Here is a 17,137-nt window from a genome sequence, read left to right as displayed (position 1 = left end):
TCAGCGGAGGAATTCCATCTGTGCAGTTCCGGCTCTTGAATGGAATAATTTCCCCTCAAGTATACAAAAAAGATTTTTCTTTTATGTTTAGATCACTGCTTTGATCATCCCTGATATTTTGGTGGCAGATTGTGGCTAAGAATACATTTTAGGGCTTCAGAAAAAGATCCACTTGCAGGTATAAAGACATAAATGTATGTTCGTTTAGTCATAAAATGTTGTTTTTATATTAGTTCATGTACTCCTGCATGATCAGCTGGATGCAAGGAAAAAGTCAGTCGTGACATCATAGCAAAAATATCACTGCATGTCTCGTCCTGTGAAAATAAGTCCTTGTTATGCTAGCATGAATGAAATTATTTCAAAATTTGCACAGGAAAACTATAAATATTAGTCATAGTGACTGATCATAATTTTTTTTAATCGTTTCATATCTCAATTTGTAGTGCAATAAATACAGAAAATGAAATAAAAAGAACAAGTTGGGGGGGGACAACAACTGTTGAATTTATTTAATTTTAAAATGTTGAAGGGTTGCATTAAATTACATGATTTAAATCTTTTTATTTCCTCACAGACTTTTTGTGACAAATGAAGAATGCCTCCCAGCAGCATTGCTGCGCTAATCTAATCCCTCCTGCAGGACAACGTGCAGGAACTTCGTTAAACCTGTCTGCACACACCCAGATGTTCGCACCAGGGTTTGACCGCTCACCTCTTCTGTAGTGGGCTCGCTCTACGGCGCCCCCTGCCGATCAGGATTTGCGGGCTCTGCTTTGCCTGCTTGCTTTCTTTCTGCTGTTGGTCTTTTCTGTTTTGCTGCAGACATAAATGAACTTCTAATCTAAGTGAGCATGTTAAATAGCACATTCCAGTTGGAGACTGGGAATTATTATGGGATGTTTTAAGGAAACTGTTTAAATGTTAATTTTGAGTTAAAAGCAGCTTTGATATGGGATGTCTGCTCTCTGATACGAGAATTCAAGGCGAGCGGCTCTCACCATGCTGTTATAGGATAAAATGACATATTTTATTCCCTTTATTTGCTCAAATTACAGTCATGCAAAACATTTCAAACGTGGTTCTGTGTAATCAATGCAAACCAAATAAAATAAAAGTACTTTATTTCCCAAAACGTTACTAATAAAAGGTATAAAAAAAAAACCAGAAGAACATTTGTCTTATCGTGACGTCAGCAGACTGTGAATGAATTTCTTTCCCGAACATCTCCTCTGCTGCTCCAGCGCTTCGTTTCAACATTTCAACACCCGTTATTAAAAGGAAATTATTTTTTGCCATTTCCTCCAGCTCCCCTTTTTTTTTTACTTCCATTCAGTGCGCACCTCCCTCCTCCACCCTTTCCGTCGGCTCAGCCGCTGATGAACACCAGCCTGGCGGTGTAAGCCAGGTCGGCGAGGTACAGCAGGAAGTTGAGCGCGGTGAGCACCGCCACGGCAATCAGTTTGGATGAGTGGCTGCGTCCGTGCGGGTAGCGCTTATCAAACTGGAACACGGGCCACAAAATAGCGGCGGTCAGGTACATGATGACCGCCAGGAGCCCGTAACCCGACAGGAATTTGGAGAATGGGACGGGGAGGAAGCCGGTGCACTCGCCCACGCACAGCACCACCACCGCCATGGAGAGGATGAAGCAGATGCAGTAAACCGCCATGCACCACTCCAGGGCCGGGTGATGGCTGTAAGACACGGGGTCGCTGACCAGGATGAAGATGACGCAGGCCACGAAGGTCTGGCACACCTTCATCAGGCCCGGAGCGGTGGCCATGTAGCCGACCACCTCCCCCGGCCTCGCCTTGGACAGGCTCACCTCCACGACGTAGGCGACGGCGGCCAAGCAGGAGAACACGGTGGAGGCGATGCGATGGCCGCGGACGCCGCCGCTCACGTTCTGGTCCTTGAGGAGAAACAGCGGGAAGATGACGGACGCCGAGAGGCAGAGGAGGGCGGCGTAGCAGGCGACGGCGATGGGGAAGTTGGACCAGGACACCGGGGCTCGGGCCTGCAGGCCGAGCTGCTCCACCAGCAGGACCAGCAGGGTGCAGGCGAAGCTGAACGCCCAGCAGAAGACGCACCAGTCCGCCGCGCCCCCGTGGGACAGGTCGGCCCCGTGCGCCGCCACGCTGAACGCCACGCAGGTGAACAGCAGGGCGGCGACGCGCACCCACAGCAGCTGAGAGGTGGGGAAGACGAAGATCGGCATGATGGAGGGAGGTGGGGGGGGGGGGGGGGTCGCTCAGTCCGGCAAGGGTTAATCGGAGGTTGAGATGTTTACCGCGCTCTCATAGTCTGCAGGAAGAGAAAAGAAATGGGAGAAAGGTAATTGTAGTATAATCACAGTTAATAGCATGCGACTTAAGGTTAATTATGTTTTATAATGCGGTTATAAAACAAGTGAAAAGAGCTCTAATATAATATAAATAGACAAGAAGTCAACAAACAAGCCGAAGGGAAATCCTCCGGCATTTGTTTTATTTATATCGAGCAACAGGAAGTCCCCCCCCCCCCCCCCCCCCCCAAAAAAAAAGCGGAGGGTAACTAGAGGTCAACTAGAGGCGGAACCTCCATAAATTCAAAACCGCTGACTCGGCCTGCAGAGATCTATATCGCCATGGTGACACCCTGATGCAGAGATGTTTCTGTGAGGCTTCGGGGGTCCCCGTCGTTCCTGCAGCTCAGACCTGCAAGCTGCTAAATGTCTTTCAGCCATTCACTCGGAACGCCACACGCTTCCTGTTCTGGATAGTAATGAGACTCGTATCCAGGAAGGAAGCAGCCCGGATTGGACATTGGAACCCGCACTTAAGCAACACAGAGACCACCTGAGCACTTAATCAATATGTCAGATATTCTGTTCAAGTCAATGAGTTTCTACGTTCTGGTGGAGCCTGTCAGTGTCTCTGATGAAAGTTCATGTCTCAGCTCGAAGTGGAAAAAAAGCAGACCGGAGGCAGCGTTTACAGGAGACGTGTGTGTGTGTGTGTGTGTGTGTGTGTGTGTTGGTTCTTCTTGTGAACAGTCCTGAGTCCAGCTGTGTTTTTTTTTTTTTATTATTTAATTGTCTGCACCTTTAACTTCACCGTTACTCATTTACGCAGAGAAAGACAAACTCCTTCTTAAACCAACCATTAGGACACCCAGAACAAAATATTAGTTCGCATCTCCTACCGAATGCGCGTAATGTCACAGGGGTCCGTTATAAACGGTGTAAAGCGTTGGTTACCATGAGGAGGTGGTGGGGGGGGGGGGTTCGTCCCAAATAGCGGACGTGCCGCCGCGCCCAACCCCAAGCATGCGTGCGCTTCTGGGTTCTTTCTCACCGTTCCAAAAATAGACCGTGATAAACGCTAGACTCTGAAAACGTCTCCGTCTCCTCTCCGGATAGTGAATAGAACAAAGCAATAGATTGATCCTACCGCTTTCCCAGCTCCTCGGTATCCTTCGCGTTTTCTATTGCCGTAAACGTAAAGTTCCAGGAGCTCCGTGCGTAACTTGGAGGCGCACCCCCCCCCCCCCCCCCCTCTCTCTCTCTCTCTCTCTCTCTCTCTCTCTCTCTCTCTCTCTCTCTCTCTCTCTCATCCACCAACACCTCACACGCCCCACGCAGGCCATATTTGGTGAAATGTCGAAACCCACTCCAATTGCTCGATAAGGGCGCAACGTCATTCCTGTGGAGATCTATATATTTATTTTTGTTTTATTTAGTTACATTTTATTAACAGACATGCGCCTCCTTTGGAAAATCCGTTCCGTGTGTGGGGTAGTGTTAGATTTATGTTTTTCTGAGGCATAGTTTTGAATTAATTGTAGAATAATAGCACAAATATCTGAGTTAATGATTGTATATATATATATATGGAGGCTTTGTTGTCTGATGGAGATGATGATGATGAATATATTTATTAGATAGAATGTTACAGTCCAAACAGTAGCATGTATTACAGTACAAGTACAATCAAACATCCTGTCTAAGAGGAGCATTTCAAAAAAGCCCTTGCGGTCTTGTTTCCGTTGAAAGTCCTTCGTACATAAATCATCGACATTTAACAATACAAATAAATTACTCCACAGATGCAAAATAACAATAAATTAAAAAGACACATAATATGTACAACTATGATAAAGAGAACAATGCAGCCTCGAACCCACGACCATTAGAGGTTGCAACTTGCAAGTTTTCGTCTCCTTTTCTTTACTGTCAGCGGGCCAATAAATAAATCAAAGTACGTGCGGTACCACAGTTCGACCAGATAGGGGCGCTGATTAGTCAAAATCAAAGTACGTGCGGTACCACAGTTCAACCAGATAGGGGCGCTGATTAGTCAAAATCAAAGTACGTGCGGTACCACAGTTCAACCAGATGGGGGCGCCGATTAGCTCTGGTTTGTAGGTACGATCGTAAAGAACATGGTGGTGGATCAGCAAGTCAGTCGGAACAATAACACACCGGAGATTACATTTCAGGAACTGGGAATGAAAAGGCAATCACGAGATGGAGCGACTGCGCTATGAGGTTTTGCGTGTTCTTGCAGACGAGCAGACGGAGAAGCATTTCGGATCTCACGACTGTTGACCTGCTTTGGGGTAAAAAAAAAAAAAAAAAAGAGGCTGAGGTGGAGTTTTACTGGCATCCTATTGCTTTCTGGCTAATTGGCTAACGTGTAGTTTCGCTGATTGATTCTGCACGAAAATCGGACTTGTATTGTGTGGACTGAAACTATTTCGAAGACTTTAATATCAAGTTATTCGCATGGAGCTAAAGTCATGCTGGTCTTTCATCTCTATAGCCACCGCTAAAGGAACGGACTTGTCCCGGCGCAGCTCAAAGCGAACTCGCCGCACTTTTGACCGCACTGTTGACTAACGCAATGCCGCGGTTTAAAGTAGGCCCTTGCGCAGCGCTAGCATCAGGAAGCTAATGTAAACCGGGTATAGCGTATAGCAGGCCGCTTCAGATGCTCACAGCCACCGTCTCGTCAGCTCGTGTTTAATTTCAGTTAACATGCGGGAAGAACCACCTTTTATTTAATTTAATTTCCGAAAGGTGTTTCGTTTCATAAGCCCAGAGGCGAAAACTAGCTAATGCCACGGAACCTGCTGGTTAGCTAGCTAGTTTGCGGCAAGTGCAAAGCTAGCAGTCGGGAGCTTGATTGTTGTTTTTGTTTACAGCGAGTTGGCATGCAAGATTTTAAACCAGTTACGGTTGCTTGGAAATGTGCGAGAATTGTGTGGCAATAGGTTATTTTTTACTCATTGAGCTAATTAGCTTTAAAGGTAGGCACTTACGCCATAGTACTGATAGAAACGCTGTCAAATTCATGCTAGCTCTGTGGCGCATGTCGGGGGAATTACTTTAGTTATTTTGTATTTACTTTGGCGCAAGACGCGTAAACAAGCGAGGAAAATGTCTCGTTTCGTTTCGAGGAATCGCCAAATATCATTCGGGATAATGCCGCGCCGTTATCTTAACGTCGGTTGTGCGTGTTTAAGCAGTTTGAGGGTGTTTTGCAGGAATTATCTCCACGCAGACGCAGACTGTTGACCTCTTGACGCAAAAGCGTCACGATCGATGACCTTTGAGAGGAGCAGACTTTATCCATTTCGCGCCGCAGGCTTAAACTCACTAAACATCCTGCGTGTATATACATCTATTTTAATCCCTGATGCATCCCATTTGAGGAAGGATACTGGGGGGGACCTGATGGGGGACATGAGGAGGCCTCTGTCTGATCTGACTCGAGGACATTGAGAATCCGATCAAAACCCATTTTAAAGAAGAAAAAAAAAAAGCCCCATTGTGTGGATTAATAACTGGACGAGCAAAGAAAGACAATGGTGGACGCGATGATGAAAGAGGCCCAGTGACGGCGCGGATCCTGCACCAGGAAGCAGAGGAGCGTCTCGGCCTGCGGACATGAGTCTCCGCCAGCCCACCTCTACGCTGGACAGGTAGGAGCTTCCGTCTAAGATGGACCCCAGACCGTCTCTGTTTCTGTTGGTGGCACCTTGCTGGAAAACGTAACGCTCCCTCCTTCCGATTAGCCAATCGGATTGGCTATCTGGCTACTGGAATTACTTGTCCGACAGGCAAAATAACAACAACAAAAAAAAAACCTGCCCCCCCCCCTGGGAGGAGGAGAGCGTGTTAAAACTGTGTGCATGTAAACAACATCGCCGTGATAACGACACACTCGCAGCTCCAAATGAATGATGGTATAACCATATAAGACTGGAAGGCCTGTTGTACCTCAGTCCGTCTCCAGGTGGCAACAGTGAGCTCTGCATGCCACTACATGGCAAGATGTTGATATTTTTCAGTTTAAACTAGTGAAGTCCTCAATTATTTAATATGATAAATAGAGTTTTTGCCAGGTTGACGCCACAACACTGTCATTTGTGTCGTAGTTTATTTTATTTATTTATTTTGTGTTCTTATAAGCGGATTCAAATAAAAAAAGTAGCACGGGGGGGGGGGGCAGGCAGTCTCCTGCTTCTTTCGCCGTCTGTCTGCCGGGTCTTTCATCGTGGCGTCTCCTGCTGCAGCTTCCGTGTGACGTTCTGTCGCTCATCCCGTTTTGTGATCGTCCGTCATCGCCGCCGTGTCCACGTGTGTGTCTTTCCTGTTTCTCCTGCTGTCACACTGTGTGTGTGTGTGTGTGTTTGCGTGCGTGCGTTCTTGTGCATGTGCTTACTACTGTGTCTGTGTGTCATGTGACAGCAGGACAGCCAATAAGAAAAACGCCCACCTGCTCAGGTAGGACAGCTGTCCAGGTAGGACTGACCGACAGGTAGTCGGTCAGTCTCCGAGTCGGCTTCCTTCGGCACAAGTTATTCATTCTGGATTTGTTCTTTCTCTCCTTTTCCCCTTCCTCTGCTTTCCCTCCTCCTCCTCGCTGTCTTGCTTCGCTGTCAGTCCCTTCGCTGCTTGGTGAGTTTCCCTGCCGACTTCTTTCCAAACATCATTTCACCGTGCGCCTTCCTCCCGTCTCTCGGTTGCTCCTTGACTGCCATTTTCTCCACCCCCCCCCCCCCCCACAACCAGCCCTTCCCAAGTCTTGCCTTTAACCACCTTGTTGGGAGTCGGAATTCACGACGGAACCTCTTTCTCTCCTCTCTTTAACGCAGGCTCAGCAGTCTGACCATCGGTGACTCGGAGCGCAAATCCTCTGCTGCCCAACAGAGGGAGCCGGCGGCCGATATCTCCACCGAGAGTACAGGTATTTGTTGACATCGCGCTCCGTTCTACCTTTTTATTGTCAGATAAACCCCACCCTTTAAACCCCCCCTTGCCCCCCCCCCCCCCTCCCCGCAGGTCCCGGGCTCGTCCAGAGATGCGTGGTCGTGCAGAAAGACCAGCTCGGGTTCGGCTTCACGGTCTGCGGCGAGCGAGTCAAGCTAGTGCAGAATGTCCGAGCAGGTGGGGACAGCGGCTCGCCGGGCGTTTGCGTGTTCTCTTATTTTAAACTACCAAAAGATGAACTGATGTATCATTTCAGACGCGTATAAACTAAGACGCGGTCGCGTTATCTTGGGTAGCTCGTGTGTCGTGTACTTTACGCATAGTTTTTCTTTGTCTTTCGGACCTTTAAGGTATATTTTGTACTCCTCTCCATCAGGCGGTGCGGCGGTGAAGGCCGGGGTCCAAGAGGGGGACAGAATCATCAAGGTTTTTTTTTTTTTTTTTACCGCCTTCCAACCACAGGCTCTGAATCTGACGGTCGTGAGTTACTTTTGTTGTCTCGCTGATTGTGCTCGTGATGCCTCCGTCTCTCAGGTCAACGGCTCGCTGGTGTCCTCCATGTCCCACCAGGAGGTCGTGAAACTCATCAAATGTGAGTCTGAAATAAGGGATTCGTTTGTGTATTTAACGTGAACTTTTTATCTCTTTCTATTTATCTATTCCATCGCTTTTTTTTTTTTAAATCATCCTACAGCGGGACCCTACGTCGCCTTGACGCTACAAGGACCGCCCCCTTCCACTGCCTCTCTTCCCTTAGAGCCCCTCCCAACTGACATCGCGCCGAATCAAAGGAGCTCTCTGGTTGGAGAGGCTCCGCCCCCCTCCACCTCCACCCTTGCCTTCCGGACTGAGCGGCGCCCCTTCCCACAGAATCACTGGACCCAAGCCACTACAAGTAAATGAAAACCATCGTGTTGCCGCGCAATCAATTATCTCGCGCTGTCGTTTTTAAGGTTCGCATTTTCTTACGACACAGGAAGTGTCACATTTTGGATTTTCCTAAACGTGTTCTCGGTTGTCGTGTTTCCAGGACCCGGAAGTGCAGAAACACGCCTCTCAGATTCTCAGGAAAATGCTGGAGCAGGAAGAGGCTGAACTTCAGGTACCGTCGGACGCAACAGAACACGACATGATTAGTCGCCGTCGGTAACCAGGGCCGATCCGACGGTGCAGGTCTTACTGGAGGAGCGTCTGAGGAACCCGTCGGCGCCGCTGGAGGAGCGGATCGAAAGCGCCAAAAGGAGAGCTCGTCAAGTCAGGGTGAAGATCCAGCAGGATGCGGTGAGGAGACGCCGCCGCCGCCGCCGAGCGACTCTCGTTTTTATCGGATCTCTGGAACGTAGAAAAAGACGTGCGCGTGTCCACCCAACCGCTGCGTCCGTCTGCTTCTTCCAGGAGGGGACGCCCGAGTCCGTCGCCGGCTACGTCGCGGCGGGGGAAGGTTTGTACGTCGGCGTCTTTGAACCGAAGCCGATCCGCCGGCCGCGGCGCCGGGCGACTCGATCGGTGACCCAAAAACCGCTCTGTGCTCCGGCAGGTCGACTCTCAGTGGAGGACGGGGACGGAGACGTGGAGGTAAGCTGCAGCGTCTTCGTAAATCCGTTAGCTTGTTTGCGCGCAGACGAGACGATCCCGCTCATCCCGCCCCCCCCCCCCCCCATCCTCCTCCCTCCTCCCTCCCCAGGCCCTTGAGAGTCCCCACTCCTCCCCCTCCTCCTCCTTCAGGACCCACCAACACCGGCGCCAGAACTCCGACACACACACCCTCTCCGATTGGGTGAGATGGACTCCACACACACACACACGCTTGCGGCCTCTGCGGGGGGGGGGGGGGGGGGGGGCGCCTCCATCAACGGCGCCGTGTTTTGTCCTTCGACCCTCGATTCGTGTTTCACATCAGACGGGTTTTCCTCTGAGGATCAAACGAACGAACGAAGGCCGTCTCGCGTTCGAACCGCTTGCTTTTGTCTTCAAAGGGCGGAATAGCCCAGATCATCGGCCCGGAGGAAGAGGACGACGACTACGACGGCTACGCCTTCAACGAGGTGAGACGGGTCTTTCTCCTCCTGGCTCCGGTCCCCCCCCTCGACAGAAACGCTCCATTTTGTCCTCTCCCTCTTCAAGATGGACGGTCCCTTCCAGGACATCGAGCTGTTGAAGACGCGGCCGGCGCACATGGCCGTCTTCATGAGATACATCTTCACGCAGCTTCTGGATCCCAACCCTCTGGTCGGGCCTGCGTCGATGCAGATTAATTCGTGTTTCCAATCCGGGACGTTCCGAGTTTTCTTCTTCTGATTGTCTGATTGTAGTTATAGATCCTGTAATCTGTGTGTGTGTGTGTGTCCAGCTGTTCTACCTGTCGGTGGAGGCCTACCTGGGCTCCAGTCCTAAAGATGCTCGAACCCTGGCGCCTCAGATCTGCTCCCATTTCCTGGACCCGGACGCGGTAATGCGTCCCCTAGCCTGAACCCTTCAGTCCCTCCATTCCTCGGCCGAGATGTCGACGCCGAGAAATATTGCTGCACCTGAAATCCCTTTTTTTTTCCCTCCCCTCCCCTCCCTTCCTCGTAGCCCCTGAAAATAAAAGTCCGAGAGGAGTACCTCACGGATATCGGTGAGAACCGGCGTAGATTTCCTGACAGAAACCTGAAAGACTTTCCGGTCGAAACGTTATCTGTGACTTTTGATCCTCAGAAAGTCGACTTCACGCTCAGGAGGACATCAGAGGACCCCTGTCTGAGCTGCAGCAGCAGGTGCTGCCGGACATCCAGTACCAGATACAGGACTACAGGTAGGCGGGGGGGGCGTGGGGGGGGGGGGTGAAGGCTCTGAAGCAGTGACTGGACGCGCCGTGTCTCGCAGGAACAAGCAGATGATGGGTCTCGGCTCGCTGTTCGGAGAGGGCGACCTGCAGCAGCTGGACGGAGACCCTGCGAAAGAGAGACAGGCGGTGGACAGACAGGTCACTGCCCTCTGGGAAATACTGTGAGTGTGTGTGTGTGTGTGTGTGTGTGTGTGTGTGTGTGTGTGCGCGCCTTTACCGTAAACCCGCAGTAAAGGGGCGGGTGCGGGTTCACTTAGCCGGCAGGTCAGATGTTCGAAGCCCAATAAAATAGTTATTGCAAAACGGCGGGAGCAAAGCAAAGGTCGCCGCTGCAGCAGGAAACGCGTAAACCAGGCGGCGTCTCTTAACTTCCCATCACATGACGGCCGCTCCGAGTCTGCGTCCGGCCGCTTTGACCCCCCCGAACGGAACGGAGCGGATTTAGCGTCGAAGGAATCTCACCGGCTGCGTCTAACCGCCTGTTTCTGTACGTCTCCGTTTCTGCAGATCGAAGCACGAAGAGGATAGAAGGTAAGAGAGAGAGAGAGAGAGAGAGAGAGGGGGGGGGGTTAACCGCAACACGCATCGGGATTCTCTCTCTCCGCTCCCCCAGTTCCCCTCTGGCGTCGGCCGTGCTCCTTTACCTGCGCCACTCGGGCATCAAACTGAGAGACTCCAAAGTCTTCCCCGGCCTGAGCACGGAGAAGGAGAAGTGGCTCGGCTTCTTAAAGACCAAAAAGGTGAGAGCGAGAGCGTCAGACGGCTTCCTGGAAAAAAAAAAACTCCGCTTCAGAGAACCTTCAGAAAGCTGATAGACAAAGAGATCGCTGAGATTGATCGCGTCTCCGCAGCTGACCGGGGCCAAGAAAGAGAAAGACGGAGAGGATAAAAAGAGGAACCCCATCCTGAAGTACATCGGCAAGCCCAGGAACACGTCCCAGTCCAGTAAAGACACGCACGCACACACACACACACACACACAGTGAAATCAACATCTTCACCCCGTTAGCGTCACGCTAACGCGCGCCCGTTTTTGCTGTTTATTGATTTCTGGAATGTTTATTTTTGTCTCGTTCTGATCCTGTTCTCGCTTTATTTTGGTTTTCGTAGCATTCCATGTCCCTTTCTGCCGGCGCCACCCCTTGACCCCCCCCCCGTTTCTGCTTTATGCGTTTGTGCAGTCCGTCCCGGCAGCGTGAAGAACATCATCCAACAGTTTGAGAATCACGCCGAGGCGCCGGGAGAGGACGGAGGCGATGCCGCGGACTCCCAGAGGCTGTCCTCCAGCAGCCTGGGGGACGACGCCGTGGACAGGTAGCGCTGCGAGTTTCACCTGTCGCCTCCATTCAGGGTTCCCCCGACGCTGATGCATTCATGGTGCGCCCCGCCCCCCCACCCCCTCCGCAGCCCTACCTTCTCGGTGCGTCTGGCACGGAGCGAGTCCCTGAAGGCTCAAGGCGAAGGCCGGCGTCGTGGCGTCGTCACGGGGACGGAGTCGGTGCCCCGCTCCCGGAGCGACGTGGACATGGAGGACTGCGGCGAGGAGCGGGACGGACCGGGACTCCGGCCGCTGCAGCACAGCGCGTCCTCGTCGGCGTCCAGCAGCTCCGCACGGTGACACAAAGCCTTGGGTCGATTTCTCTCATTGATTCTGTATTTATTTATTTATTTATTTTTTTGCATCTTTTAGGAAAAACAAAGTTTAAAGTTTTACGTCCCTAAACCCCCCCCCCCCCCCAGACCTCATGCCGTCTTTCTCTCCACTCTCTCAAACTCAGGTCTCTAGAGAACCCGACACCCCCATACACCCCCCGGTCTAGACGCAGGTGAGCTTCTGACCCCCCCCAATAGAGGCTAAATCAGTTCAAGAATCACCTCACTGGGAATTTAATAGAAGATATCTGGGTTCACGGGAAAGAAATTGGCGTCTAATTTGCCGGGGAATCGTTTGTGTGCGTTTGTTTTCTACACCACCGGACTCTGTAGGAGCGTCGACTCCCCTTTGGCGTTCCTGCCGGACGCCGCCGCGCTGGAGGACGAGGCGTACGACGGTCAAAACTGGCAGGACACGGTTCCCCCTCAGCTCCTGGCCGCGCTCAGCCCGCGGGAGGTGGACAGGCAGGCCGTCATATTTGGTAGTTAAAAAAAAAAAAAACTCTCCGTTACTGCATTATCCAGAATGCCACAGATCACAGGTGTCCATCGTCCCCGTCTGTCTCCTCGTCCCCAGAGCTCTTCACCACCGAGGTGTCCCACCTGCGGACCTTGAGGGTCCTGGATCAGGTCTTCTTCCAGAAGATGAGGTCTGTGCTGAACTCCGACGAGCTGGCCTGCATCTTCCCCAACCTGCCGCAGGTCTACGAGCTCCACGGTCAGCAGCAGAACGAGAGCGTCCTCCGTCCTTTCGTTTTCAAACACGCCCGCGCGGCGCCGGACGGCCGATTTAGCTTAACGCCGAATGTCTCCGCAGCGAGTCTGTGCGAGGCGATGAAGAAGCGCAGGGAAGCTCCCGTCGTCCGGGACATCGGCGACGTCATGCTGGCCAGGGTGAGTGGGTGGGGGGGGGGGGGGGGAAGCACGCCTCCGGCGCCGCGTCCAGAAAGGGGGCGTTGACGTGTTGGCGTCGCTTCCTCAGTTCGACGGCGCGGCCGGGGAGGAGTTCCAGGAACAGGCGTCCCAGCTGTGCAGCCAGCAGTCCCAGGCCCGAGAGCTCATCAAGAACAAACGGCGTAAAGACCCTCGCTTCGCCCACATCATCCAGGTACGCGCACGCACACACAGACGCACGCGCACACACACGTGTGTTTGAACACGCCCCCCCCCGTGCTTCAGGAGTGTGAAGCCAGTCCTCACTGCCGGCGGCTGCAGCTCAAAGACCTTCTGGTGTCGGAGATGCAGCGTCTCACCAAGTACCCGCTGCTGCTGGACAACGTCCTCAAGCACACGGAGGGTGAGGAGCCTAAGCCGCCTCCCACTGGTGGGCGGGGCGGGGCGTGTTTGTAAGGCGTATCCCCCCCCCCCCCCCCCCCCCCGTTTCTTTCTTCCTAGCTGCTTCGTCGGACCTCGTCCCGCTCCAGCGCGCCCGGGCGTGCTGCAGGGCGCTGCTGCAGGCCGTCAACGAGATCGTCGGGGCAACGGAACACCGGCAGCGGCTCGGCCAGTACCAGCGCAGGCTGGACGCCGCCCCCCAGTTCAAGGTGCTCAGAGTGCCCCCCCCCCCCGGGGTCGCGGCGGTCCAAGGACGTTAGCTTTGTCCCTCCTGTCTCATCCGCCGTTTTGTCCCCGCAGAGTCTGGACTTGTCCACGAAGAGGATGGTCCACGAGGGTCCCCTCACGTGGAAAGTCAGCAAAGACAAGCAGATAGGTCGGCCCTTAAGCTTCAGCGGTTTGGCTCCGCCCCCCCCCCCACCTCCCTTTAATCACGTCTCCTTGCCCCCCCCTCCCTCAGAAATCCAAGCGCTGCTGCTGTCAGACTGCCTGGTCCTCCTGCAGAGGGGTCCGGACGACCGGCTGCAGCTGAGGTATCCGTCCCGCTGGCTGGGCGGCGGCGGGGGCGGGGCCAGCGTCGACAGCAAGACGTCCTTCAGCCCGTTGGTGAAGCTGGACTCTCTGCTGGTCCGATCGGTCGCTACAGGTTCGGACCCCGGGGGGAAGCTGAAACGTTGGCGCGGGTTTTTATTGTGGCGGGGTCCCGATCTAACGTGGGACCTCCTCCTGTGACCCCCCCCCCCAGACAACAAAGCCCTCTACGTCATCAGCGCCACCGAGAGGCAGATCTACGAGCTGGCGGCCGGGACGGCGTCGGAGAAGAACACGTAAGACACCCCGGCGTCCGTCCGTCTTTCCGTCTAATTTTTTTTTTTTTTTTTTTTTTGCTGACTTGTTTATTTATTTATTTTGTTTTGCAGCTGGAAAGATTTACTTGAAAAGACCATCTCATCGGCGGGGGGGTCATCGCCGCTGATCAATCACGGATCCTTACCGATATCGTGAGGAAACCCGACACCTGGGGACGGCGATGCCGTGACTTTTGTTCGTGTGCTCATCGCTGTTGTTTGCGTCTCCTCTAGTTCCCCCAGCCTACGCAGTGCGTCCCCGGTCTCCAGCGGCAACGGCGTCTACGCAGGTGACGAGCAACCGACCAATCGCCGACCTGGGATATTTCAGCCCCTCTTTCGTCGACCGAAAAACGAAAAGATGGCGTGTTTCCAATCTTTTCCAGACAACTCCATCACGGACCCGTCGGATTCCATGGAGACCAATTCCTCCAACGACGACTTTGGGCTGTCCGTCACCCCGCCCCTGGACCAATCGGAAAGGAGGACGGCCCCCGTGTCGGATGCAGCTTTGCAAGATGGTGAGAAATCCAAAGCGGGACTATTTGAACAACGTTTTTAGTTCCAGCCAAGCCCCCCCCCCCCCCTAAATGCTTTCCTGTCCCGACAGTGGAAACGCTGAGGCAGCTCATCCTACCTGATTCGGAAGAGGACGGTTGGAGCCACGATTCCGTCGACACGCCCACCAATGAAACGGCCAATGAGAGGAGCTCGTTCGCGGAGCGCCAGCGGCCGGAGTCTCTAGAAACCATCCTGAACTTCAGCACCGACGAATGGGAGGAGCTTCAGCCGCCGGAGGAGGAGGAGCTTCAGCCGCCAGAGGAGGAGGAGCTTCAGCCGCCGGAGGAGGAGGTTCAGCCGCCCAGCGTTCAGGTTGTGAGGAAAGGTAACGAGAAAGAAGCAGCTCTCCTAGTCTCCTCTAACTGGCCTGCGGGGGGGTCGGCTGCCCCCCCCCCCCACCCCCCCGAGATCAGTCCTCTCGTTGTTCCGGGATGGATCTTCAGTTTTTTCACGGTTTTCATGATTCAGTCTGGATTTCTGACGGTTTCTTTCTCTGCATGTTTTTCTCTTCACTTTGATTCATGCTAATGTTCCTCGCACCTCTTTTTAATGTCTTCCTGCTCTTCTCGTCACAACGTCCCCGTCCCCCCACCCTCGTCTCCATATCGACCCCCCCCCCCCTCTCTCTCTCTCGCTGGTCATAAAACCCTTTTGGGCACGCCTTCTCTCTGTCACACCTCCTGTCCTAGCCGTGGTTGCGGGTCCTTCCTCTTCTCCTTCTGTCCCCGATGACATCACTGACGATGTCGCGCTCCCGTCCGACCAATCAGCCGAGCCGACGGGCGGGGCCGCCGCGCAGGGTAATGACTTGTTCCGTCGACACAGACGAGCTCGTTCTTCGTAACGTTTCCGTCTCAATGGCGGGTTTGATGATCTTTTTATTTTTATTTTTTTGTCGCACTTCTCCAGGGAACACGTTCTACTTGGTGATGCCCACGGAGCAGGGCGAGAGCGCCACCGACGACGCCCCCCAACCTCCGGAGGAAGGGACGTCACTGCAGACGATCCCGGAGGAGGACGCGGCGCCGTGTGGCCCGCGACGGGAGCAGGAGGAAGAATCGAGCCCGTCTCGGGCCGGGCATCGGAGCCACGTGATCAAAAACGTGGACGAGATTTTCCTCACCATCGAGGGGCTGGCGATGAAGCTGCGGCAGCTGAAGGTGGGGTCGCGTCCCCATCCCCATGGCGACGCGGATACAACTCGGGGGTTTTAACGTGCAGAAAGCTCTGTGTGTGATGCCTCTTTACTTTTATTCCAGGACATAGAGAACGCCCATCACCACCTTTTGAAAACCATCGCAGAGCCGTCGCCCAATCAGGAGCCGTCGGAGGACCAGCCGTGGCCCTCGGCAACCGTCTCCAGGATGCCGTCTCTGGACCGCGGCTCGGGAGACGGTGAGATTGCATCTCGGATCGGAGCTGGAGATGCAGTTGGAATTCTGGATGTTAAATAATCTTTTTTTTTTTTTTTATCAGGCAAAGAGGGCAGCCCGGCCGAGCCCAGGATTCAGTCGACTGGATTCTGACGTTGCTGCGGGGGCGGATTCATTTGCAAGTCGGTCTCGATGGCCTCTGCACACAGACACTGTCGGACCGGGGGGAACCTCAGCCCCCCCCCCCCCCCCAATCCCTGCATGAACTGGCTAGTAGACAAACCCCCAAGAAGAAGAACAGTGGCCTGTTTTTTGATTGTCGGGACAGACTTGCTTGGATCTCTGCGGGTGAGAAACTTTCAGGGAGTCCGGGGGGGGGACGAGTCGATGGCGGAGGCGGAGGGGAGGACAAGTTGACACGATTTGAACGTGGAGGACGTCGGACGGTTTAAAGGGAAGCGACTTGTGTTTTGTTTTGAAGGGATTGAGCAGAAGAAAAGTGTTTAAATGTTCTAAAGAGAAACCCAATGGAGCCATCACCCCTGCACTTTACCCACAATGCATCCCTCTGGTATGTGCATCCTGTAAGGTGGGCGAATCAGGGACTGGAGATGCCACTAGCCCCCCCCCCCCACCTGCTCACATGGCCGAAGGACTGTGTCTTTAAAGTTCAAGTATTTGCACTGGGAATAGGAAACCGCGTGAACGCGTGCACGGTTTGTGTCTCGTCAATCATCTCACAGCCGTGAAACACTACAGGCGGCTGCTGGGGGGGGGGGGGGGGGCAGACTGACGTCACATCACATCCCTCCCTTTGTTCAAGCCAGGACCATTCCGTGAGAAGCCCCCCCCCCCCCCCGGTGTACTACTGAAACGCTGGCTGGGTTTATTTCTTAGCGATCTCAGTGTGGATTCACACCGCATGTTCCTTTCGTGTCGTGTTGTTTCATGTGTGGGATTCAGGGTGTGTTTGGACCGAGGCGTCGTCGAGGCGACGGGGGGGGGGGGGGGGGCGGCTGCGGATTCCAACTTACTCGAGAATGCTGCCAAATTCCCACCGCCGGCAAAAGCCCGTCTGCTTTTTAAGGTCGGGCTGAGCGTCCCTCAGTGGGTTGTGTGTAAATACCCCAGCAGCAGAGCCCCCCCCCCTCCCACCATAGAGTGTTTGTATCCGCCTGCCCGACACCCAAAGCCCCCCCCCTCAAATATTTCAATATCTAGGTTATACTTATACAAGAATTTACTCCAGTGAACAACAATTAATTTGAAGGGTTGTTTTCCA

The 17,137-nt window shown here is 53.5% G+C and overlaps 2 protein-coding genes across 2 annotated transcripts; one reads left to right on the top strand and one right to left on the bottom strand.

Annotated features, from left to right (window-relative positions):
* Positions 1–1,023: 1,023 nt before the first annotated feature.
* LOC137911465 (myeloid-associated differentiation marker homolog) lies at positions 1,024–3,533 on the bottom strand. Its single transcript, XM_068755839.1, has 2 exons — positions 3,435–3,533; positions 1,024–2,307 (listed from the first exon to the last, which is right to left on the bottom strand). Exon 2 carries the CDS (start codon positions 2,219–2,221, stop codon positions 1,370–1,372), a length of 852 nt encoding a protein of 283 aa, XP_068611940.1. The 5' UTR covers positions 2,222–2,307; positions 3,435–3,533; the 3' UTR covers positions 1,024–1,369.
* A 2,294-nt stretch (positions 3,534–5,827) lies between these two features.
* arhgef11 (Rho guanine nucleotide exchange factor (GEF) 11) lies at positions 5,828–16,101 on the top strand. Its single transcript, XM_068755724.1, is given in 43 exon segments — positions 5,828–5,967; positions 6,737–6,772; positions 7,144–7,235; positions 7,331–7,435; positions 7,635–7,684; positions 7,793–7,850; positions 7,953–8,071; positions 8,073–8,153; positions 8,289–8,360; positions 8,432–8,539; positions 8,654–8,699; positions 8,796–8,833; positions 8,943–9,035; positions 9,235–9,303; positions 9,383–9,487; positions 9,609–9,707; positions 9,833–9,875; positions 9,956–10,052; positions 10,124–10,246; positions 10,593–10,616; positions 10,699–10,825; positions 10,937–11,030; positions 11,196–11,223; positions 11,265–11,399; positions 11,493–11,699; positions 11,864–11,911; positions 12,072–12,220; positions 12,316–12,456; positions 12,556–12,632; positions 12,721–12,846; positions 12,918–13,035; positions 13,134–13,282; positions 13,374–13,449; positions 13,534–13,719; positions 13,819–13,900; positions 13,994–14,074; positions 14,156–14,211; positions 14,308–14,442; positions 14,532–14,807; positions 15,172–15,282; positions 15,392–15,642; positions 15,742–15,877; positions 15,959–16,101. Coding segments are annotated over 43 exon segments (4,332 nt in total). The 5' UTR covers positions 5,828–5,932; the 3' UTR covers positions 16,009–16,101.
* The last annotated feature ends 1,036 nt before the right edge of the window (positions 16,102–17,137 follow it).

This window comes from Brachionichthys hirsutus, chromosome 23 (assembly GCF_040956055.1).
Source record: "Brachionichthys hirsutus isolate HB-005 chromosome 23, CSIRO-AGI_Bhir_v1, whole genome shotgun sequence".
Classification (NCBI taxonomy): Eukaryota; Metazoa; Chordata; class Actinopteri; order Lophiiformes; family Brachionichthyidae; genus Brachionichthys; species Brachionichthys hirsutus.
Note: the sequence above shows the minus strand (reverse complement) of the source record. Positions and strands in the feature narration are given on the sequence as shown.

Excerpts from the sequence above, each read along its gene's own strand:
- LOC137911465 (XM_068755839.1), bottom strand. The coding sequence starts at position 2,221 with ATGCCGATCTTCGTCTTCCCCACCTCTCAGCTGCTGTGGGTGCGCGTC.